The sequence below is a fragment of the Thermobia domestica genome, chromosome 1, assembly GCF_964235325.1.
Source record: "Thermobia domestica chromosome 1, izTheDome1.hap1.1, whole genome shotgun sequence".
NCBI classification, from domain to species: Eukaryota; Metazoa; Arthropoda; class Insecta; order Zygentoma; family Lepismatidae; genus Thermobia; species Thermobia domestica.
The window spans coordinates 214,470,641-214,496,405 of NC_137454.1; the positions used below are offsets into that span (position 1 = coordinate 214,470,641).

The 25,765-nt window shown below is 31.9% G+C and overlaps 1 protein-coding gene across 8 annotated transcripts in view; it reads right to left on the reverse strand.

Moving 5' to 3' along the window:
• Nucleotides 1-1,565: 1,565 nt before the first annotated feature.
• LOC145693633 (uncharacterized) overlaps nt 1,566-25,765 on the reverse strand; it is a 98,641-nt gene continuing 74,441 nt past the window's right edge. For 4 of the 8 annotated variants that reach the window (XM_081769845.1, XM_081769835.1, XM_081769817.1 and 1 more), the window contains 5 exons: nt 24,607-24,695; nt 23,580-23,710; nt 20,446-20,605; nt 10,649-10,718; nt 1,566-6,772 (listed from right to left, as the gene is read on the reverse strand). In XM_081769845.1, coding sequence (XP_081625971.1) covers nt 6,220-6,772; nt 10,649-10,718; nt 20,446-20,605; nt 23,580-23,710; nt 24,607-24,695 — 1,003 coding nt within the window. In that variant the 3' untranslated portion in view covers nt 1,566-6,219. Of the gene's footprint in view, nt 6,773-8,982; nt 9,137-10,648; nt 10,719-19,769; nt 19,924-20,445; nt 20,606-23,579; nt 23,711-24,606; nt 24,696-25,765 lie in introns of all 8 variants that reach the window. The other 4 variants (XM_081769883.1, XM_081769826.1, XM_081769864.1 and 1 more) reach the window with 3 other exon arrangements.

A 25,765-nucleotide genomic window follows, 5' to 3' on the forward strand; every position in this document is an offset into this window, starting at 1 on the left:
CCATAGATAAGTCATCTGCTTATTCCGAGAATTTTCTTCTGTATTTAAAATAATTCGATGTAAGGACAACTGAAATGAACCCACGACTTCTTGTAGAAATTGCTTTCGAAGTTAAATGGTGTCCTAAAGTACCTTCATAAATAGACAGACAACAAAGATTACATGTATATCTTCTTTTTCTTGTAACTAAAAATTTCAATGTTTCCATAAATTCTCCTGAATATTTACATAGTATTCAGTATTGCCTATTTAGTACAGAATATTTAGAACAGCCAAGAGTTGAAAGCACGCACAATTGGTCCAAGTAGCACATTCTGTTTGTATAGTTTTGATAAGATCACAGAATTGTGGCAGCACGTTAAACTCATTATTTTTAGCGGAATTATTTTATCTTTAATATAGCCTGAAAGCTTGCTACATTTAATTACTTTGCTTACTTTGAGTTGTATCAAAAAGTATTTTTGGACTGAAGTTACATTCTTTAAAAATTCAGGGATTGCTTCAAAATTTTCACACTCCAATTGCATGCACTACTACCGTAGAATTGGTGTTATCTATAGACAAAATTACAATATATTTGTTCTCATTAAATGATCCCATCAATGATTCTAGCCTTTATGCTTTAGTTATATTAGATTTCACAGTTGCCTTTTGCTGTACGTAGATGTTCAAGTATAATACTAAACTTCTCCACTTTATTGTCTTCATGAGACGAAAAATGTTCAAGTACTAATCTGGTTTCACCGTTCAGATCATTTCCTTCTCTAGGAAGATTTTCATTGTAGAAGCGAACTTAAAACCACTTTTGAAAGTACTCATATTTCGGAATCACTTAATGTGGAACAAGTAAGAGTCATTACTGTCTGTTCTTGACTGAATTGTTTATCTTATCCGATTTTCCACTTTTAAGTAGATTTAACCTATTTTTTACTACATTTTCACCACGAAAGTGTGTTTTGTGATAAAAAAAAAAAATATATGTTTACTTGTTTGTTGCCATGTTCAAAAATTTAAGTTACAGCGATAAAAGTATTTTTCCAGCTTATCTAGTTCGCAGGCATTCTTAATTTTCCTTCTTAGAATAAAGCCACTTTTCTGTAAAATATTCTTCGTTCTTTTGTTTGTTATGCTACAGCTAAGTTGTAATGTTTTGTACGAATATAATTACCACATCAACACAAAATAAGTAACTCGCATAATAGCTAGTAACATTATACTCTCTTCAAACTTTTTTTTTTAATACGCTCATCACATCACGAAGCTCTTTATATAATTTGCTAAGTTTTCACAGAGGATAGCAAACGTAATCACTGAAACTCTAATTTTTAACCAAGTTACATGAAGCTATGGAGAAATTTACTCCCAATTTGTTTTTGACTTCTGGTTTTTCTTACGAATTGTGCAGTTCGGGTATTCGCATTACAAAATATGAGAAGTTTCGAAGCCTAAAGTACACTCTCTGGTACTAAACCTTACGAAAGTGTATAGCCGACCACATGAAAAACGGAACCAATTCGGTTATTAATGTAATTAACAGGGAAAAGGAAGAAAAATAACTACAGTAATTTTTTTTGTAAATGGACGTTCCTTTACTTACAACAAATATGGAAACGAAGGAATGCCTACAAAGGACATGAGCTATCTCTATTCACATCAGACAGCAACTTCATTTTTTTTTTTTTAACATTCAGGCATTTTTTTTCTAATGCTGTATGGTACACATACTATACAGGCAGGGAAGGGAAAAGGGGACAGGTAGGGAAAACTAACAAAGACATGAGTACAGGAAATGTTTCTTTTTTTCCTCTTTTTTATGAAAATGTCTCAATATATTTTTTTAATAATTAAAATGGCGTTCAATGCCATTTCCCTTTTTTTAAAATAATATTATGGCATCTGTAGTTTTTTCTTGATTCAATAGAACTCTTTTTTTAAACTCTACACATATTTTTATCCATTTTCTTAAAAAACAAAGTCTTTCCTCTTATAAAACAATATCTGTACACCTTACCTAAATTACAGTAGCCCAACTGCGGATCCTTTTCTTGATATGACTATATATATTGACTGCATATGCTAATGTAGCTTCTTACAAACTGTAACAACATAGTTTTTGAGCTAGTAAATTTAAAACTAAAAACAAGAAACAGATTCTCTAAAATATATTTTCAAACAGATTTAATTAAGATAATAATCAAACACAGTAATTTATCATTTTTCATGTTGAAAAGAAAAATTTATCACTTCTAATGGATATAAGCTGTTCTCAAATTATGTTTTATGTTGGCATGTTATATTTAAATATTGATGTTTTGAAAAATACCACACCTTCCCTCAACAGAAAGAAAAAAAAAAAGTAAGATTACAAGAAGATGGTAAAGGAAATAAGGTATAAGAGCACCCGCAACTTCTACACTGGGTAGTTTTCACACTTTTAACTAGCCTCTCCAGATTTCGTTTCTCTTCACCCAGTCACACGATTTCTGTTGATGGAACGAATTGGCAGTTTTCAAAACATTTGCAGTTCAATATAATTACAGAACAATATTAGTACATGAGCTAATTAACATTGATATGTATTTATATTAACCTAAGAGCAATTTCGAAGTGTCCAAAGTAACGTAAAAAAAAAAATTGGGCTTAAATTTGTACACAGTTACATACATATATTAAAAACTTACTAGATACAAACATAATATAAATATGTAATTTTCTCTTACAGTTTGATGAAACTACAACGAAACCTAGTCACAAAAAAGAACACCTATTTACGCTGTATAGTGAAGAAATATATCAAGGCTAAGTTAATATACAAAAACTGAAGCTACACTAGTATAGCGAAGTCACAACACAAGTAAAATAAAAAGACAATTGCACTCTCCCAATTTATTGGTATTTTTAGTATTATACATTCTGATCTATATATCTATACTTATATCTATCTACCTCTATATATTGTGAGATGGTTGTAAGGTTAACTACAGTCTCTTGCAACAGTTAACAATACAAGCATTCTCGTTCAGAAAAGGATCACGTAATTGGCTGTTAAAGGATTAAGAATTATCACAAGTCAGACCACAATGTACACTGTTCATGTTTACACTTTTTTCTTAAATTTTATAACGAAATAATATATTTATATTTATATATATTCATTTTAACAGTGTATCAAATGATATACATGAATTAAGGAACCACAGGATAGATTTAAAAGTGACTTAAAAGAAGAAAAAAATGACGAGAAAGGTGGCACAGCTTCTTCTAGCAAGAAACAGGTACAATGGCAAAAAAAAAAAAGTTCTTTCGACTTTTTTCACCGAATTCTTTTTTTCTGCATTCGTTCTCACTTCACACACATCATGCTACATACATATTTGGTTTTGAATTTTATTTTATTTTATTTTATTTTTTTTTATCAATATAAGCTAAAGTAAATTGTGTGTTTCCCTTTCTTTCCTGAAAAGAGATATAGATTTTAGTTTTTTAAAAAATAAAAATAAAAACGTACTCATGACACACAACAGTGTAAAATATCACATTTATACAGATCAATGAACTGTTCTTGGAAAATTATATCCCCATCAACTTGAAACAATATAAAGAAAAGAAAATATGTGTGTTATATGTATATGAAATAATCTGCATTTGTTTAAATAACGATTTTCCAATGATGTTTTGATGTGTTGTGTTTTCGGAAATATTGATCTTTGTATCAAATATCTTAATTGTTCGTCTCTTAAATTAATAATTCTAACTTGAAGATATGTTGAGCAGAATATCTATTATAAATTTCGATGAATAGCTTTCTTCCTCTCTTCATTCAAAATTTGTGTGTTTGCCTCCCAGTTTTATATTGATGACTGAGTTACTTCGAGGTGTTTCGTGTAATGACTAGAAACTGCAGTCTTCAATGATGAAACAAAAACATCCAGCACATGGCAAAGAAAAATTGTGCAAGTGTTTTAATTTGTTTCTTTATATTCCACTGAGAACTGAATTTGTTTATATTTCTATTAATCAGTGAAACTTCCTAACATATTTTGTTGCTAAACCAATATTCTCTTAAACTATTATACGATTATTCCAATACTTTCTGATATACATATTTTGAAGTAGTTACACGTCACAACTGATTAATCCAAATTGATTTACTTTAAGTGCACTGTAATTTTATTATTTTAAAACTGATTGCGACAAAGCTTCGATTTTATGATAATTGTGCTTGTGTCTTGTGATGATAACGTGAGTACTTTGTAAAAATTCTAGTGTTAATTGTGAAGAAAATGATCCGCACGGAAGAAAGAAAAGTCCTGTGACACAAGGAACGGTCTTTAATAAATATATATATATATATATATATATATATATATATATATATATATATATATATATATATAAAGAAAGGCAATGTGAAGGATGAGTGCAAACATAAGGTTCAATATTGTATTCATGAAATTTAAGGTTGAGGTATGAGTGTGAAACATGTCGCAACCATTCTTTATGTAAATAAGAGATCGGGCATTTAAAAAAGAAAAAAATAGAATTCAGCACAGAAATAAAGCAACTGGTTTATGAGAAGCAACTGATTATTATTATTATGCATTTAGAAGGCACCAAACATTTTTGTTTTATGACTCATACTAGTATATTGCAAACGTGAACTTCGTTGATTTAAACTTGATGCATATACGCACAAACTTCAAAGCTCAAGATATCACGTTCACAATTACTAGAACAAAAGAATATGTATGTTTCTCAATGGTTTCCAGTGAAACTGATCCACTGATATACACAAAAGTGACACAATCAAGTACAACGTACAATAAATGTACGATGTAACTTACGAAATGAAATGCACTTGTATTATCAGTGTTAAAAGGAGTAACATTTCTGTATTGAAATTCAAATTACCATTTCCTTTAAACATTCAAATTACGTAAAATATAAGCACATGTTATGTATTTAATTGCATTAGATATATTTTTAATGATTATCACATGAACATAACGTATAGAATTAAATAATGTAAGAAAGATCATCATATCAGTGTGTCTCTAACAATTACTAGGAAAAATTGATGAGGTGTACTGATACTTGAAAAAGTATACATAAGTTTTGTTCGACCCGATATACATACTAAAAATATTGAATACTTACAGGCAAACCAGTATTTGATATTACGATTTAGATTGGAAATCATTATAATGAAATTATTCTATCTATGTACGGCTGCCCATTACTTCCTTCACAGAAAGGAAAGAGAATAATTTCATTTATAAGTAAGTTGTTCTCTTATCAATGAAATGAGAGGAAGAAACACAAACATGTTTAAATGGGTATGCTATCCTTTTTTTTACATTGTTTTCAGAGTTAATATTCTGCGTCAACATTTTATAATCATACTGAAGCTCAATTATACTACAAATTTCTATTATTCTGAAACTGATTAAGTTATTCTGCTAAATGAAACTGATTAAGTGATTCACACGTACATAAGAAAAAAGGAAGAACTTTTTTCAATTGTTTTTTTGCAGCTGGCATACAGAACAGGATACTTAAATTAAGCTCAGTTTAACAAAAGATATTTTTTTCCACTTTGAGATCTTTTCTTTTGAACACTGCAACGTTTTTTTTTACACTGAAAATAAATCACCAGATATATATATATAATTGCTCTCGTTTTCTTTATATCTGTTACTGCGCCCAAACATGCTTCTGGTTTTCTATGATGCTTTAAGCAACCTGACTGTATGAAACACAATGCTAAAAAAAAACAAACAAAAAACACACACAAGTTTGAAACAAATATTTGTGGCACTAAGGAACCTTTTATTTAAGAACTGTGACACACGGTTTGGCAAAATATTTTATGGAAAAAAAGGCAAAAAAATGCAGTTTTTTTCTTTTTTTAATTTCTTGACACATCATCCTGAGTATTTCTTCTCCTTTCATCTTGATTGTCTTCTGGCTCTCAAACCTTAGAACAACACACACACATACACAAACACACACTTCGCACACAGCTTCTCTGAAAGCACGAGTTCCACTGTCTTCTTTTATTTCTCGTTTGCTTGTATGCAACTCCATTCGTTTTTATTTATTTATTTATTTATATATATATCTATGCATATATATATAGTTAAAATCAATCATTCAACTCAACAATTCCATATACACCATACAAAAGGTTCCAACTCAACTAATATCTTTCCTGTGGTATTATGTAACACTTATGACTGCACGAGCACTAGAGTCTTGCTTCTCTGTTTTAATAGAGCTTGGATTACACTGTCCAGTCAATTGATTTACACTTAACGGGTTATTTATGTCATGGGGGTTTGTACCAACGGGATTGCGATGGGGCGGGACATTGGGAACTACTATGCTGGAACTACTTGATGACGACGACGGGACCACATGATTGTTTATGGTACTCTTTGTCTCTGACTCATGGGGCGTCAGTGGACTTTGTAGGCTCATGCAAGGACTGGCAAGGCTCACCGAGGGGCTTGCCAGACTTGTACTAGGACTTGGAAGGATCATTGACGGGCTTGTGAGACTCGGACTGGCGAGCGACATGCCTGGCGATGTTAAACTAAGTCCAGGGCTTGACAGCGCTAATTCGGAAGAATTATTATGTTGGTCATGATCCGAGTCTCCAATTTTCGATTCTGGAGTCATTGCATCTCCAACACTGCCTGAGCTTCCCAAGTTGTCCTCTGACTGGTTTCCGTCACCACCTTCCAGATACCTGATACATTTCTTTTTCCGCCTGAAACCCAGAAAAAAGAAGCATCTTAAGTATACATAAATCAATAATGAAAATACAGTTTGCTATAAATATCTTAGAAGAGAGATTAAATATTACCTTCATATACCGCACTTACAAGTTATCTGTCATTTACACAAGCAAAAAGGGAGAAAATGTTGGGATTCTTGTCAGAACAATATGATTGAGTACATATTAATTGTTCAATCGCCGTTTATTCGATCTGGAAATTTACAACAGTAACCACTATGTTGTATTCGCTCTTTCAGCTGCTTCAATATGTTTAAAACTCTTACAAGAATACCTCAAACAATAATGCTATTCATGTTCAATTCATTTGCGCAAAAAGGTAAGAAACTATAATAATGAAAATATCTCAATTTCTTAAACGATAAAGCAAATAAATAAAATTACTGACCAATGATATTCTTATTTACAGAAACATATTCATCTTTTGAAAACATATGTGACAAATGTGCTTGCACACTATTTAGTAAAATTATACAGTGTTCATTCGTAACTGTGGAAAAGCCACACTGAAATCTTTCAAAAGAATAAAGCACTACGTATTGGATATCAGTCTTATTTTTATCAGACGAGAACGACTGCACTAAAGACTACGTCAGTAAACAGACTCTAATGAAACGGTAAGAATGATAACGATACAGCTAGTTTATGTTTCATTGTAGCAGAATAAAGTCACAATTACATGCTTCTTCAGTGTGAAATCAACACGGGATGTGTTCCTGAATTTTCGCTATTCAGTACATAATTGAAGAGTATTTAAGATATCTTGGAAATGCGGTACAAATATGTCCCTTACCTACATGTTCCAACAAGGTAGTTGTACGGACACATTATCTACAGAACTTACCATGAAGTATACATATTATAAAAAAACAGGCAATGCATACTTACTAATATAACGACAGGCGCAATCAAAATACACGTAGTAACTATAGTGATCGCAAGGAGTCGTGAAGCTTGACCTAGATTACCAATTTCATCACCCAATAAAAAGAGAGGGTGTGTCCCAGTAGTCAACCCCACCCCCTTCCATAAAATTTTGCAAGCTTCATCTCTCGCACTACACGGAAACGTCTCGCGAGGGTTACCCAGTGGTACACTTCTGATGTTTCACGTTTTCTCAAGTGTGCGTCCGAAAGGCAGCTTCACGAATCGTACCAAATTCTTCCGATGCACTACACGTGAGGCAAAACAGGGCTTCACAAATCGTTGCGATTACTATAATACGCAGATGTATTTCATTTATCTAAATCAAACCTATTGAAGTACACTTGACTTTGGTCTCCTTCCTATAAAAATAACCAAATATGATTTGCAATTCACCACTCTCTCTTCTTTCCCACACACTCACACATTTCAAATTGTATGAAATTTAACGAATAAGCAACGAATTGTTGATTTAAACGATACATTTTGTGACAAGCACAAACTTGCTTAATTCTATATAATATAAATGTTCGAGTATCTACATGCTATAGGGGAATTATGAAGCACACATTTGGACTAAACATGCACGTTGTGAAAATTTAATATTAAAGAAAGAAAAAAATATGGTGGTGTTAAAACAGTGGGGACACTCTGCAGTAATGTTGTAAAATGTGAGGCTACAAAATATAAATTCATAAATAAATAAATAAAAAAGAAACAAAATCTGCCACTGAGATTTATGTAACTATGTATATTCTTGGCAATTTGAAAACTTAAATCTTATACAAACATTACCAGCTGTATACGAGTAGAATTATGATTAACAAATGACATGTACGCACACTCACATGAACACAATAAAATAAAACACACGCACAAAAAAGTACAAAACCTGAATTTTTTTTTCTGAGTGAATTATTTTTTCTTAGAAAGAAAAAAAAATCTTTTTCACACAGAAAGCAGGCATGCCGCATTAACGCCTGAAAATAAAAGAAAATTAGTATTTGGGTGAAACGAGGAAATGGTGTGAAAAACGAAAAATCATGCAGTGATTTGTTTTTTGCATTTTTCTGTTATATTTTTAAAAATATTTTAAAGAAGAATAGGAAACAAAAAGAAAAGGGATATCAGTTGAAGAAGATATACAATAAATCATAACTGTCTACAAAAAAACTTCCACAGCAGTACGATCTCGTTAGGGACTACAATTTGTTTTGTTTTGGCATGCCTTGAAACACTGAAGAAGAAAAAAGACTCACAGACTCAGACTAGAGATTAACATATGTAGGCTCTTGCGGAGATGCAGAAGTATTACTGGTACTTCCTGTGTGATTGTTACCATGGATTAGATTACCATGGACACCATTATTTCCTGTGTGGGTATTACCATGGCTACCGCTAGTAGTCTCTGGACTGCAGCGTGCAGAGAATGAAACCAAAGTCAGAATTAAAGGGGCAAATACCAACATCAAAACACATTTCCAACAAAGGATGTTTTAATTTTTCTTTTTTTTTTCCATTTATCATATAACTTTGTATATGTATTATTTTTATAATTTTAATTAATTATTTTATTTTATTTTATTTAGTTTTTAAAGTTTTTCTTCAACATCAATAAGAATCACTTGAAAAAGGGGTTTTTTAAAGATTTTTCAGAAAATGTGTCAATTTTTATTTCCTTTTAACATTTTTTTTTTTTGAGACTCCAAAGAAATTTTTTTAATTAAAAAAACTGATTACCGAAGCCAATTTTTTGTCCATAAAATTAACCGGTTGCTTGATTTTTAGCTGACAAAACAATTTACGAAACAAACACTAACTTTTACTGCCTTTTGTTTGTTTGTTTTAGGAACACTTTTTAAGGCATTAGGAGAGAGTAAATAAAGAGAAAGAGAAAGAGAGAGAGAGAGGTGACATTGCAACATGCCCCTTTAATCACAACCGTGGTCTTTTAAAATATAGCAAAAGCTCTCACTAATCTTCAAAGTTGATTTAAATCTTTCATTTCGAAAAAAAAAAAAAAAAAAGTTAAAAAACACATTGTACGTAATGCCAATAAAATAATAGCAATTTTGGGCTTCTCTTCTCTTTGTGGGAAGACACATTTTCTGAACAGTTTTTTTTTTCTTTTTTTTTTTTTTTCAAGTTCTCTTGCAAACAACATTAAAACGAGAAAAAATCCTAAGGATTTTTATTTTATAACGTTAAAAAAACTGCACACACTAGCAATCACATTTAATGTTTAAAAAAACATCCAGTGTCTTCTCACGACTACACCTAAAAAAACAGTCTTTCCACATAGACAAGATTACACCAAAATGAAGTGAGACCTTTTGCTATGGTCCCTTTTGTTTTTATTTAAAAAGAAATAATATTTAGTAAAATATATGAAAAGGGGTCACTTAGGTTCTGTGAGAAATTTTTCATTCTTTATCAATTCTAATATTCAGAGTTCTCAACTTTGTTATTTTAAAATATTCATTATTATGCTTCACTGAATATACAAGATCATGCTGGTCAATACAACCGCAGATGCAAATGCAACGTTAAACATTGTAACAGCACATTTGTGAGTGTTAATAGTGTAATACTTATTAGCAGCACTAATTAGACAGATATTAAAAGGAGCGCCTACTCTTTCTTCATATGACATATCAACTTGCTTCTGCGACACTTATCACATTTTCAACACTTTTATAAATAAAAAGTGTTAAGAGAAAATTAGAAATACGAAGGGGGGAAAGGAAACAATGGCAAATTCTATAGTGACCCCTTTTCAGAAATTTTAGAACTATACCCAACAATAACAACACCACCACGACCACAAACAACAACGAACTACAGAGTGCACCACAGAATTAACAAAACAAAAATAATAAACAAAATAAACAGAAACACACGGATGTGATTAAAAAAAGAATGTACCTGCAGGGTTTGCACCATTGACTTTGTTGGTCCAGTCCATAACGAGCTCTGCACTTTTTTAAATTGCTTCCTGTTTCCATGAAAAAGAAAGAAAAAATATATTACTCCTCATATGTAACGTTTCACAACTCAAGTTAATGAAATATTATACATCATACTAATATAATATTTGTACCTGAAAAATACCATACACTACATACAATATTAGGACAGCTAAATTACAAAAAACCTCCCACATTACAGTTACGACTCAGCCCAGTTTTAGAAGAATAATTTTATATATCTTACAATGAAAACCACTCTTTTCTTAATATATATATATATATTTAAAAAAAATCATAAGTGTATGCAGCTGAGGAAGTTTCAGCGAGTAAATCTATTACAGTCAAATATCGCCGTAACTAAATTAACGCCAGTATAACGAAATGTTCAGAATTGCGAAATTATTTTCAGGACACATCCCTCCCTCTTCTCTATTTAATGTGTGAAAATATTTATTTTAACGAATTTCGAACTTTCAGTATAATTAATGAAAATTAAGTCCTTTTGCCTATTTTGTTAAACTTAATTTTTCGAAATGTAATTGAAATTAATAATTCATATTTTTTCCATTAAATTATAGATTCGTATTTTTCTTATTTTATTTTATTTATTTTTTTTAATTTATTCAGACGATATGAAAGTAATTTTTCATACAGGTACATGGTCGGTCGAGGAGGATAGGGATTCGAAAGTAACAAGTGAGAGTTACTCCGATTAAACAAGCTTTACTACTTCTTCCATTGGAAGATGCTCAACACTACTGGTTAAGCACGAGCACAAAGTTTAAAATCAACCAATGGATATTATTATTTCAGTGTCTTTACCTTGGCATTTCGTTTATTTGTGTCGTATTTTGCATCACGGTACCGCGTGGGAGTACTTCGTGTATGTATTTTTCAAAAAATAAATGCTGTAAAATTTTGACTTTTCTTAGGCCTATCTTTTCACATTTGTAAAATCGATCATTTATCAACAAACAGTAATTTAGCATTTATTTCTTTTCTTTCTTTTAAGAATTAGCCCTAACTTTTATGTTAATGTTTTTTCTCTCTCTCATTTTAAAAGTGAGTCCTTGCTGCAAAACAAATGCTCAAAACTTTTTTTTTTTTTTTTTTAAATAACGATATTCCAGTGAAATATATTTCAAATTGTGCGATGATCTGAAAATGTTTGGTTGGCAACACTGGTGACAACAAAGGTTATGAAAAAGGCGACGGTAGAAGAGAAAGTACAGTATGTTAGTATGCAGAACTGAAATCAGGTGTATTGTTGCAGCGAATCTTCAGACGAGTGTACGAAAAAGGACCTCCTGATGTCAGGAGTATAAAGAAGTGGCACAAGTTTCTGGCTACTGAGAGTGTTTGTAATATGCAAAAAAAGTGGTCGGCCACCAATGAACCGGCCCAAACGAAGTGCGAAGGGTTGCCAACAGCCTGGAGAGAAGTCCAAGAAAATAGATTCCGCGGCGGTCGCTGGAGTTGGAAATCCCTCAGTCAACAACGTGCAAGATAATGCGTAAACATTTGAAAGTCAAACCGTACAGATTAAATTTGTGCATTAACTTACAGAAGATCATGACACGACACGAGTTCTGCGAACTGATGCTGAAACGACTGAATGATGACAGGGAACTTCTGCAGTTACTCATGTTCTCAGAAGAGGCAACTCTCCATGTTTCAGGGAAGGTAAAAAGAAAAAGGCACAACTGTCTTGTTTGGGGAACTGAAAACCCTCGTGAATATGAAGCGCGCGAAAGAGAGTGCCCGAAAGTGAATGTGTGGTGTGCAGTATCAATGGACCACCTCATAGGCCCGTTTTTCTTCGATGAGAACACTGAGAAAGGAGACATACCTTCAAATGTTTACAAATTTCCTGATGCCCGAATTGCTTAGGTTGGGAATCAAGGATTGCATCTACTAATAGCAAGACGGAGCCCCCCTACATTTTTCACAAGTCATCAGGGATTACCTAGGTGGATTGGCGCAGAGGACCCACCCCTTAGTCCCCCGATTTGACACCCTGTGATTTTTATGGGTTATGGGTCACGTTAAGATACGGGTGTGTGCGGAAAAACTAACGGACATGAAGCACCTGAAAGCTAATATTAGTAAAGTGTTCAATGACAATTCTGACGATGTCAAAAGACGAAATAGCATTCACGGATTTCGACGGAGGTTGCAGGAATGTATGGATGTCAATGGTGCTCAGCTAGAAGTATGGCGATGATGGCAGCGGTGTATCTAAGGATAAAGATACATAATGTAAGTCTCAATAAAGATCCTAACATTTATTTCACTGCAATATCATTATTTAAAAGAAAGTTATAAGCATTTGTTTTATAGCAAGGACTTTATAACAGCCCTGTATTAATTATTATTATTACAATTAATAAATAGTATTAATAAATAGTGCAACTTTAAAGTTAGAAATTGATCCTTTCCTCCTACATTCTCTTAACTATCACTTACTGGCTCTTAATTTCAGGTACTTTATTAAATAATTTTATAATTTCCACGCAACAATGTATATTTTTACAATGCTTTTTATTAGTTACTCTTCTGTTTGTTTGATTGTTAGAAAGAGTCAAATCTTGAATCTTAAATCTCACGCACTTCCATAGTAACTAGAGCTTTAATAAAACAAAACTGATCAAAGTATCAAATATATATTAATAATATTTGTGTAACAGTTTCGGCAACGTAACTAAAGCATCAGATATAACATGTGTGATGAAAGCTGAAGTTACATTTCCAAAACTGTTACACAAGTGTTATTAATATATATCTGATGCTTTAGTCAGTGTGTTTTATTAACACTGTGAATATTTCCAAAGCTAAACAAGATATAATTAGAGGTCTTAAATTTTGTACAGGTACATTAACACGATGACAATACAATACTTTCACAGAAGTTTCACCCTAGCTTATCGTTTTCCTCTCAAATTAAGTCACCACAAATATATTTAGATTGTGTATACGCATAGGCAACGTCAATTACGTAAGCATTACTTCAATAGATGGTAGAGTGCTTCAGTGTTATTTCAAGACCTTTGTAAAGCGTCTTTAACGGAAGAGTTAGAAACTATTGCCTTCCACAACAAATCCTGTAGCATTTCCAAGTTAACGAAGTTACAACTAAACAACTGATTGCAGAATATGAATACAGACTAAAAAGTCTTTACTAAAGACAACTGCGACAGTGTGGAAGCCTGTAAAAGCAATGAAGTGTTTGTAACATCTCGAAATTCCGTGTATCTTTCCTCACAGGGAATACGCAACTCTGTTGTTTCTACACGGCTACTGGAATGCTTTACAAGCTTCTGTTCAATGGAAATTTGCTTACAGTTTTAAAGACTCTCTTGCCTCCATCCTCAGTACCTTAGAAAATTACTCACGCTGCTACGTATAAGGATTACACATCGACACATATTATTTCTTAATTATAGAAATAAGACGACTGAATAAAAATGAAAATGAAAAAAAAAAAAAAGAAAGAAACTAATTATTTTTCCTCCTCAGCCCCTCAGTGTGATGAATAAAACATGTTACTTCATGAATCTTAAATTGGAATGCAAATTAACCACTTGGTAAATAACCTAATATTGAGTGTAAAACACACTCGACTTAATGTTTTGTTGCAGGTATTGTAAATAAATACTAGTTTTGATGTCGGCTTTTTAGCCGATGAAAGTCAAATCGTCCTAAACAAGGAATTCATTTGACTCTGTTAACAGTTCACTCGATGACAAGAAGAACCACTGAAGAAACTACAATACCCGTGGACCTAATTCATATAGTATGAATTAAAATTTCCACAAATTTTTTGTTACTCTTAGTGCAATTGTACTTTGTTATGGAGGAAGGTGTTTATTTGGAAGTATTTTGAAAAAAGATATGACTGGTAAATTTGCAGCGTGTTTTTTATTGCACAACGAACACTGGAAGTAACGGAAGTTTATGGAAACAGTTTCGAGCTTTGCGTCCAACAATCTTAGCTGAGTCGCAATTTAATCTACCTGTCGAAGAGGAAGTTTTACCTGCACTACCTACTGAGGAAACTAAGGAAATGTCATGGTCTGTCAGTGTTCTAATAATTGTTTCTGCTCGATATGGAACTTCTGACGTTCCAGTACATACTGAAAGCACTTTTCAACTATACCATCAGTTCATTCAAATAATAATAATATTAATGCTACTGATAGTAATACATTATTATTTATTTATTCACACGACAGAAGGAATTTCCTCAAGCTTAAAAAAAAATGCTGAATTGAAAGCGTCAATATTAAGTTTGAGAGTTACGTAAACTAGGAAAACCGAGTAGCATTTTTCACTTGAACACAGATCAGATTCCCTCGGATGTGACGTTTAATACAGGCTACGGTAGTAAGAGTTTTCAATCTTGTATATTTGAAACCAGCAAATGGCCTCCACTCAATGGTAAATGTCAACGACGACTCATTGCTTAACGCTTTTCTCATAGCAATCATGGTAGAATACTTTATTCCAAGAGACAGAAATCAGAGTTAGGACATATGATTATATCCCATCATTCTTTTGAATAGGATTTTACTTTGCAATGTCAATTTTAGCGAAAGGAAAGTACTGTTAGTTAAGCAGGTACATTTTCAATTTTTATTCCTTCTTTGGAGTTTGAACACTTATCGCGACATGCAGTCCTCAGTTTCGGTACGAGATTCTCGGTTCTAGATCATGCAGAGTCTCAATTCTGGAATCGGTACTAGATTCTCAATGGATTCGAAACTGGGTAATGAAATTTTCTGGCCATCCCTAATTGCTACAGTCAAAGAACATGTTATATTTTATATATATTATATATCGAAATGATGTTAATATTTTGCATGAATAAAAGTGCCAGAAGATAAATCGCGCATCTGCGACACGAACTTGTAAATCAAAGGGCTATACGTAAAGAAACGGAAGTTTAAAAATATATTAACGTGTCTTTAGTATAAAATAATCGAAATGTTCTTTATACATTAGTGTTGTTGTATGTTTTTATGATATTTGGTAAGTTACATACTATGTTTCAATAACAACACGTTTTTCCTTGCTTTCAATAAATGTTTATTAATATCACTACATATTTTAAAGCTCCCTACAAATCATATTTGCTATGTTAAATATTTAATTAACATTTAACTATTTTACTGTTACGTTTAGCGTTGTACAAATACAAGGTATTAACCTCCTAGTTATTAGCTTGTATTTGCATAAAAAAAAAAAAAAAAAAAAAGTGTTCTTGTAGTAGGCCAGTGACTATAGTTTCGTTACGTCTAGGTGACACGAACCTTTCCTGAAACGTAAAAGCTTAATTAAGACCCTATACCGTTACCAGTGGTTTGCTCTTCATAGGAATCGAAGCGCATGTCGCCCTACGGCACAGGAACGTTAAAAATAAATGTTACACAACCAGGCGCGCACACAGAATTTTTTGTTGGGAGGAATATTGAACCGATGTTATTCTACATCCGTAAAGATAAGTAATTGTTAAATACTACATTAAAACTATTTAAAAAAAAAATATATTTATAAGAAATAAAGATTGAAGTGAAGATAAAATTTTCATGCTACCTCATTCATTTCTCTGCTAAACAAGTGTAGATTTAGTAAATGTACAAATATACGTCGAGTTACGAAGTTTGGTGTGGGAGTGGAGATCCACACCCGCTTCTTACATGTCGGTTTGCCCCTGCCTATAGTTTAACGTTGGGATCCGAAATACACGTGCTCCAACAAGGAGTCAAACTCGAGTCTCCTGCGCCACAGACGCATTCGGTAACTATATAGGCACGAGGGAGCAGAAGGTTCCATATAGGAACTAAAAGTCCAACACTGAATTTGGATAAAGAGATCTTGACAAAAGATTGAACAGCATCATTAATGATTAGGTAAATAAGCAATCTCTACATTACCTTTAAAACAGGAATGCAAATAAGCAACAAAATTTTACTAGCCCAAGAAGAAAAGCTACTAGCCCACATTCCAATCGTGATTATTATAGTCTTTACTGTTTAATAATTCGCCCGCACCGATGAACCACTCGCCCCGGACGAATGCTTATTTACATCCCTGCTTTAGGATAATTAAAACGCAACATAATGAAATGATGAGGAAGGCTGCAAAACTAATCTATATATCTCAATTCGTATCTGACACAATGTTGTGAAAAAAAATATGATCTACGTTTGTAGTATCTTAATTTTATAATAGAGTTTCCTTTTTTTTTTTTTTTTTTTTAATATTCTTTGACTTTAGCGAACACTTTGTGTACAAGTGTCGCTAGTGTACCGGACAAATGTATTTTTCACTCAATTTTCGTGTTAAACCGAATAAGTGATTGAATTGTGTTCCAATTTGAAATTCATTAAGTTACAAATCTTATACATCATGTTGAGAAGCCAAGGCAGAAAACAGGTCAGAATTTTGTTTTTGCGGCGAGGAAATACTTCAATATGTAATCTTTATAGTAGTGTAAATTATTTTCTAAAACACTGAAGATGGACACAGAGAACCTTTGAAACTGTAACCAAATTTCAATTAAACGGAGGGTTAAGGTCAGTATTTTTCTTCTGTGTGCGTCGAAACCTACTCACAGTATAATTAAAATGCACATAAATCTCTCTCACTTCATATTACATATATAAAGTCGAGGTTGTATATCACATAAAAAAAAAAAAAAAATATATATATATATATATATATATATATATATATATATATATATATATATATGAAACGTTTGAAATAGGTTTCTGAACATTGTTAGTACTTGGAAATCACATCTCACAGTTATACCTGCTAGGCTAAAGGAGAAGGTGATGATGAGAAATGAATGAAATGGTGGAATGAATAGTGGGAGGAAACGGGAGAACCCTGAGAAAACCCACGCACCACAAAGTTCACTTGGCGCAGAACCATGAATCCCATGAAAAGAGCCACTGCGGCCCCTTGTTAGCACTTGGGTCGCGTCGGGCTTTTATGATATCACTTAGATTGAAACATATATATATCTTATGGGAAAATGTTTCTAAGAGCGGAATAAGGGAAATGAAATTCAGCGCATATAAACTCATTAAAAAATACAACATATATTTTAAAGTTTTCGAAATTTACGCTTCTAAAACAGAGAACTTCTATAATATTCTAATTTCCGATTTTATACTTATAAACTGCTCATTATTTTCTTGAGTTGGAGGTGTGAAATTTAGTATAATAAATCTTTATTGGAAACACGTGAACTGCCTTTTCAACAATCCTGCATTTTAAAGGGGAGAAAGCATGGAATGTGTGTGTGGGGTGAATTGTGAGAGGGTTTACGGAACTTCGGTAAAAACAAACTTGCCTCAACAATTGTCTTGAAAACCAGAATAAGTTCGTATTTACCCTATAAAAAAAAAGAAAGAAAAAAATCCATAAACCTTATTCTTCCCGTGCAAAGAACATAGTTCTATCAGTCTACAGATGAAAATTAAAATATATTTGAAACGTGGGGACTTGGCAATGGTTAAGAGAAGAGCAGCCAGTGTTCTTTCAACACCACAGTTTGATGATATTGAATAAGGCCAATACCAATAAGGCGTTTAAAAAAGCATAATGTATTTGCATAGAGAATGTATTAAAAATATGTTGTCAACAGTAACTGGCAGAACAGAAACTTCAACAAGAATTTTAGAAATGATCCAAAAAAATGCATCAAATATTGTAATCTTGGCCAAGTAATTTTAGGAATAATCAAATCAAGTATCAAGAGATTGCGATCTTGGCCAATAATTAGTTTTGGATCAAGGTCCGAAGAACTTTTGATCGGCCTCTAAATCGAGTTTTCATATTTTCTACGGAATAAGCACATCATACTGAGTTAAGTGACAGTTTGGGTTTGGCTACACTATATGTAGGTCTCATAAGGCCTAGAAGAAAATTTTTGACTGAAATATATTGGAACTTTTGATCCAAAAACACTATTTACAAAGTAAGTGGGGTGATTTTGAGTTTAACGTCCCTTTCTGCAGCGAGGCTATATGAGACGGGACTTACTAATTAACGTGGAATCCGAACCATATGAGTTCCCGCCGGGAACATTAACAAAGTAATGTTGCATACTGAATACCATAGGAGAAAAATATTTGAAGAAACAAATGACCCTACAACAGATGATTTTCAGTTTGAGTTTGTCATCTATGTTTAAGAAGAATTTTAAGGTAGGTTTAAATAGGTCTTGCATAATTTCTTAAATACTGTTTACATTAACTTTTAATTCAAATTTCTATTTAGTAACAATGTGAATCAGTGAGAGAGATCTTACACAAGCTTGAATCTTTATCCACTTAATTCTTTAACATGCAATCATGCGACATTACTGAGTATTTTTGGGAAAAACAAAATTCTTGTCATATAGCTTCAATTATAATTTTGTGCCGGTATCAAAGAAAAAAGTACGTTAACTACAAAAACGATTCAGTATTCATAACAAAACTATACGTCCCTTATTCTTCTGATATGTAAATTGACGTTGCCATTTTATTATTATTTTTTAAAAATCAATTAACACATTAACAACATCTACATACTAACACTTAAAAATTATAACATTAAATGACATAACATCAAAATTCTAACTACAAATCACATTGAGAATTTAACTTTCACAACACAGAGACAAGAAATAATATGCAAAAAAACAGAAGAGGGTTTCAATTTTTTAAAACTGTTTCTCATTTTTTAATTAAGTAAAAAAGCAAGAAAAATAGGGTAAAAATTTCTAGCAAAAAGAGACATAATGCAGAATAATAAAAAATAAAGTACACTGAGCATTCGGCAGAATAGGTTCCTGCAAATGCACACATTTTGCTTTTTAATATATATATTTTAAATTTTAAATGTGTAGAAAAAAATAACTGAACTCGGCATCTTTCCCCAGCTGCTTTGGAAACAACAGGACTGTGTGCTTTTCTTTTTATATTATTTCGACATCAAATAATGAGAAAAAATCATAAAAATTGATTTTCCTATAAAATCACATGCACAAAATTAAGTTGCTTAACAAGCCATCTATCTACCTCCATCACTCGTGTCTTGTTTGCGTTTCCTCTTCTTCCCTCGGGAAGAATTAGAACGAGATGACCAATCGGGGTAGAGCTGCATATGCAACTGTCGCTCTCTGCGTGCTAGTTCGTAATACTTGGCTTGTTCCTCACGGCCTAACGCATGCCACTAGGAAGGAATGAATAGGAGAGCATATGAGTCGACATAAAAGGTACATAAGAACTCTTCTGAAACTTTTTTCTAAAAAAAGAACATATTTTTTTTCTTATTGCCTTGTAACAATAACAGCAATTGTGCTAGAAGAACAGCCAGGAGAAAGTGTACAAGACAGCGGGCGGCCCATCCCTTCACAACAAAACTCGGCACGGCCAATAAAACGAGGGTGGATGCATCCATGAACCTATTCTGCTCAGCAATCCAGTGTAGCCTTAAGAGAAGAAGACGTTTCGGTACTCTTCTTAACATCTTCATCAAGCATTTAAGCTTTACTTTTCATATATATACATATATGAGTATATAAAATATATTAAAAAAAAGAAAATTAGTTAATTTTGTTCCAATTTCTACTATTACTATCTTTTTTAAAATAAAAAAAGAGAAAAAATAGCAAGTTTCCTAATAAGCTGTTGCCTTGAAAGAACTGAAACCCACTTCCTATCCGCTGCTGTTCTAGCACTACTTGTAAGATACCTCCGTCAGCTGTTTTTTCTTTCTTTCTCTTCTTCTTCTTTGTTCCATAGCCATAATTGTCCCTCGCACTCCATCCTGGGTACATCTGCATATGAAGCTGTCTTTCCTGCCGTGCCTTCTCATAGTATTTCGCCTGTTCTTCCCGACTTAACGAGTGCCACTATAATATGCATGGCAAAATCAGTGAGATTTGTCTTTTTTGCTAGACAGTATGAAGAACAGTGTTGTTTCTTTGTTTAAGTTCTAAAGGAACATTTTTAAAATTTTTCTTTCATTTTTTTTCTCAAAGAAATTACCCACCCTTATTGTCATATATGCCTGGATAAGAAGTAGCCACTACAACGCTTCAAATGTTTATAAAGATAGACCACAAAACCCAATTCATTAGAAGAGACAACTACATCTTGTAAATGTAAATTACAATATTCCAAAGCAAGTGGCACATTGTAAATAATTATATTCCTTGTTTTGAACATTATCCCCACATATCGATGAATCGAAAACGAAAATTAAATTCTATTCTGAAACAAATACTTGACACAATATTTACTAGTAATACTTACCTGCTTCACATATTAACATATTACATACCTATGAGTTATGCTTGCCTATTAAGAAACCTATACTATTGAAAACTATATTAAATTATTTAAATAATCTTTTAATAGAATGAAGTCGCAGCTTACTCGGATCTTAAGAAATGTTATCGTTGATATCAAGAAAAACATACATCATACTATTGTAACTTCTAACACTAGTTCCTTCATTAACATTTAATTAGAAAACTTATTATAAAGGTAAAATTACACCAAATTTCTCGAGATGTGATTTTCTGCTTAATTCTTAATATTGCATTCGTAATTTGTTGCTCATATTGTAGTTACAAAAATTACCATTAAAAAAAAAGTAAATTAAACAAACCAAATAGTTTTGTAATTTTCATGGTTTCAATGTGTAACAGGAATATATTCACATTCATTGAATGATCACTCATTACAATAAAATTCGAAGGAAAAGAAACTATTATATTTATAATCCCTCTTAAACAGTTATTACGTTGAGCAAAACCTAAAATTTTATTACTTATTTTTGCATAACATCATTTCTATTATTATGTAAGTTCCTTTTAGCCTTATCCACGATCTAGACTACGCATCTGTTTATGGCTGTTCTCTCGATGAAGTCTTCGAATTTTCAAATTAACCTTTGTACACAAACTGATTTTTAGAATAATAATAAAAAATTCGTAGTTTTCTATAGGCATTAATCTTGTGATCTATGTATCATTTTTCTTTCCTTTCTCAACGCTATTTCCCAGGAATTGCTTTAAAATGCTGTGGTGTTTAATTATTATAGATAATTTCCTGTTCCAAGTGCATTCCGACGAATCCAACGTATTATCAGGACCATAAAAGAATATATAATTCTCATGTAAGAAAAAAGGGAACCAAAGACAAGATTACTAACGAAAAATATTCACACGAAGTGTCTGAAGAACCGACAACTGTTATCAAATGTCATGTTTTGTGCTTTTAAATGATAACTGTTAAAAAAGAATCCCATATAAAAGAAGGTACCAGCATTTCATCAGAAACAAAACAATAATGAAACGAGTTTTTGTACGTAAAAATAATTAATATTATTCTGTATAATTATAATCAAGAATTTAAACTCGAAGTTCAAATACGAGTTTCACAACGATATGCATTATGATATCGACCCTATAGTTTGCCTATGGGAAAAATGTAAGGCAAATAAAATATTTGTGAGAATTAATAAAAAATAATGTAGTTCCTAAATATGTTTGATGAAAGTCTTTTCTCCCATATTTTTCTTCCTTTGCAGTCTCTTTCATGTAATGCATTCCCATCTTTCAGTTATCTCAAGTAGTTACCTCATTTCTTACTTCACACGCCTTAAATTTCTAATTCAAGTGAATATTATAAAAGTATGATCTTCAGTTCGCTCAACAGTGGGGTTTAACTATGCTAAAATATTTTTTTATACTAACTTCTTGATAAAAATAAAGTGAATTAATAATTCTTTTCAGCTACTATATCATTACACAATTCCATTAATCTCACTTTTGTTCCCTTTCCTTAATTTATGAGACTTTATTTTGAATAAATTTCTGTAGTTTATATTTCATACAAAACTCACTGTAAATAAGAAATTAATACACAAATTAATGTAGTTTGTATCTCTGTTTAAAATACGCTGAAACAGAATTAAGGGTTACACTATGATTGAAACTAAATCGCGTTTACTCATGCAAAAGAATTCGCAATTATTTCACAATGAGCGATAAGAATTATAAGAAAGAAAAAAAAATTAGTCAACTATTTTCAGAATAAAGTATCTCTATAGTGTAAGATGTAACTTGTAGACCAGTGATTCTCAACTGAGATACGTGAATAGCATATGGTAGTAATTTCTAACGAACTATTATGTATATTAATAATAAAATACACTGAAACTTACATTATTGGCTCTAATTTTAATAATTTATATTGAAAGCTAAGTATGTTTTTATTGCAACACTAGTACACTACTTAACACTAATATTAGTTTTTGTCTCTTTTGCTGACATAATATAGATTTATATACCTGCACTAATCAATATTAACACACATCAAAATGTATGCAAACTATTATTACTTTTTTAGTAATTAATTGGTCTTTTTATCTCAATTCTATGGTTTTCATGCATTCTTCACACATATAAGGTGATATATATATTTAGAAATTCTTTTATTTTATATTTCAGTTGAATACTTTGTTATATTTCTATATTAATTTTTTATCATCTGCAGTAAACTATTAATAATCATGAAATAAGCTGAGAGTATCTAAAAAGTGAAGATGAATGAATTTTGTCTAAAAAGTTGAAAATCACTGTTCTAAATAGAATATTAATGTATAATGGCTACAGAAAAAATATCTGAAAAAGCTATCGGATTTTTCTAAAATCTTTCCCACAGACTATCCTTTTGAAAGAAATTTGTTTTCCATAATATAAGGAATAATAATCAGTACAAATAAAAAAAAAAGTCCAATAAATTTTATCGTAAGGAATCTACAATAGACCCAAGCAAAAAAACTTAAAAAGAAAAAAACTAGGGAAACAAACTTACCCTTCTCCCCAATATTTGGTTAATAGCTGCGCTTTCTTTAAGTGTACATTCCGCTACAACTTTAGCTCGCATTTCCTTCATATACAGCATAAAGGCATTAAGAGGTTTCTTTATATGGGGCTTCTTTTTGTCTATAAAGAAATTATGAAATAAATAACAAATTTAAACGTATGAGTATTTTCATTGTATGGTCAGTCTCGAAAGCGGGGTTTCTATTATGAAACTTGTTGTGTCAAGAACTCCCGCAACAGTTGTTGATCAGTTACACTAGACTTTTCACTGTCTTTAAAAGTAACTTAATTTGCTGGAATAACAAAGAAAATCGGATTATTAACTGGCTGTGACACAAACTCTGATCTTCCATTGCAGGATGATTGCTCTACCAAATTAGCTACCGGAAAACTGATGGTCAGTGTTGCTGCTACTTACGATCAGAAATAGCAACTCTCTGGTATTGAAGTAAGATCCACTTACTAGTGTTACAGAGCATACAAACAATTAAGAGTTTAAAATTACGTTTACCTTAAAGAAAATATTAAAATCGGTTCAGTAGTTCAGAAATTACGAAATAAAATCTTTTGAAAAGGACCCCGCTTTCGAATGTGACCACACACCAATAGGTATGAAATGTTCAAAGACTGTCTACAGTGAACCTTTTAAAGGTGAAAAAGAAGTCAATGTTAAACTCTTACAAAATATCACCAACAAATTTTAATTGAAACCAACTATGCTTTCAATTATGCACTCACTTGAAACAGCTAACTACATCAAAATGTACATTATGGCTAGCTGCTGCTTCTGTTTACGAATTCTGAAATAATTAATTATAGGTTATCAATTACTATTTCTAAAATATTTTCCACTTTATACCTCTGAGTTTTGAACTGTAAGAGAAAAGACTTTATGCATATTTCTGAACAATTTCTTTAACTTAAAAATGAATAATGTTTCTACATTATTTACTCGAGATGACTTTTCTTTCCGTATTATTTTACAATTCCAACTCTGATTTTACGAAGTATTTTACCTTGATTATTACTAGTTTGCCCCGAGTCCTGAGTTTTATTGCCCTCTGTCGTTGAGGTCGTGGGGATTTTCTGGTCTAGCCCAGGAGGCCTGCAAATAGAAGAAAATAGTTGTAATTATATATCTTAAAAGGATGTTAGAACAATTAATAATATGGAACTGGGAATCTTGATAAATATGTCCACAACTGTTAAGGATGACAAACAATTAATGTGACCACATACACATTTCAATAAAATCAATGAACTTTGTAATTCAAGCTGTTCACCATTTAGGATATCCACGTAGTTATACAGGGTGTGTCTAAAGTATTCATCCGATTTCAAAGTGTTATCGATTTAAAACACCTAATCGAATTTGAATCAAATGCATACAGTTCGAAAGAGAATGTGTTTTTTAGCATATAAATATCCTATCTCTGGAAAAAGTTAATAATCTGGGCAGAAGGAACTCTAGTGCTAATTGTCGACGGAAATTACTAACGTTGCTCACGAATTGAGAAATTTCTCGCCTCGTCTTCTATAGGCGAAACAACGAATTTGACTGGTTTTGTGAGCAACATTAGTTCACGCAAGTGTTAGATTTCAAACATGGCTTTAGTGTTACATGATTCATAGTATTAAAAAACTATAAATTGGTAAAGTGATTGTACGAACACAATGAAGAGCACTTATCAACTTTTAAAGATAAGCACGTCATGACACGATGTATTTCAATAATAAATATGATTTAAATGTTGTGATATCACATCTTTCGCGGATCTCTCGCGACGCGAGGAATTCTGATAACACGCACTCTTTCGAACTGTAAGTGTTTCGTTCAAATACCGGGTTCGATTCCCGGCGGGAGCTCATGTGGTTCGGATTCCACGTTAATCAGTAGGTCCCATCTCATTATAGCCTCGCTGCTGAAAAGGACGTTAAACTCAAAATTAACTCAAATCAACTCGTTCAAATACCATTAGCCGTTTTTAAGCTATAAGACTTCTAAATCGGATGAAAACTAGACAGATACCCTATAAAAAGATACCAAGACAGAAACTAATGATACATATATATATATATATATATATATATATATATATATATATATATATATATATATATATATATATATATATATATATATATATATATATATATAGGTAAATGAGAACATCT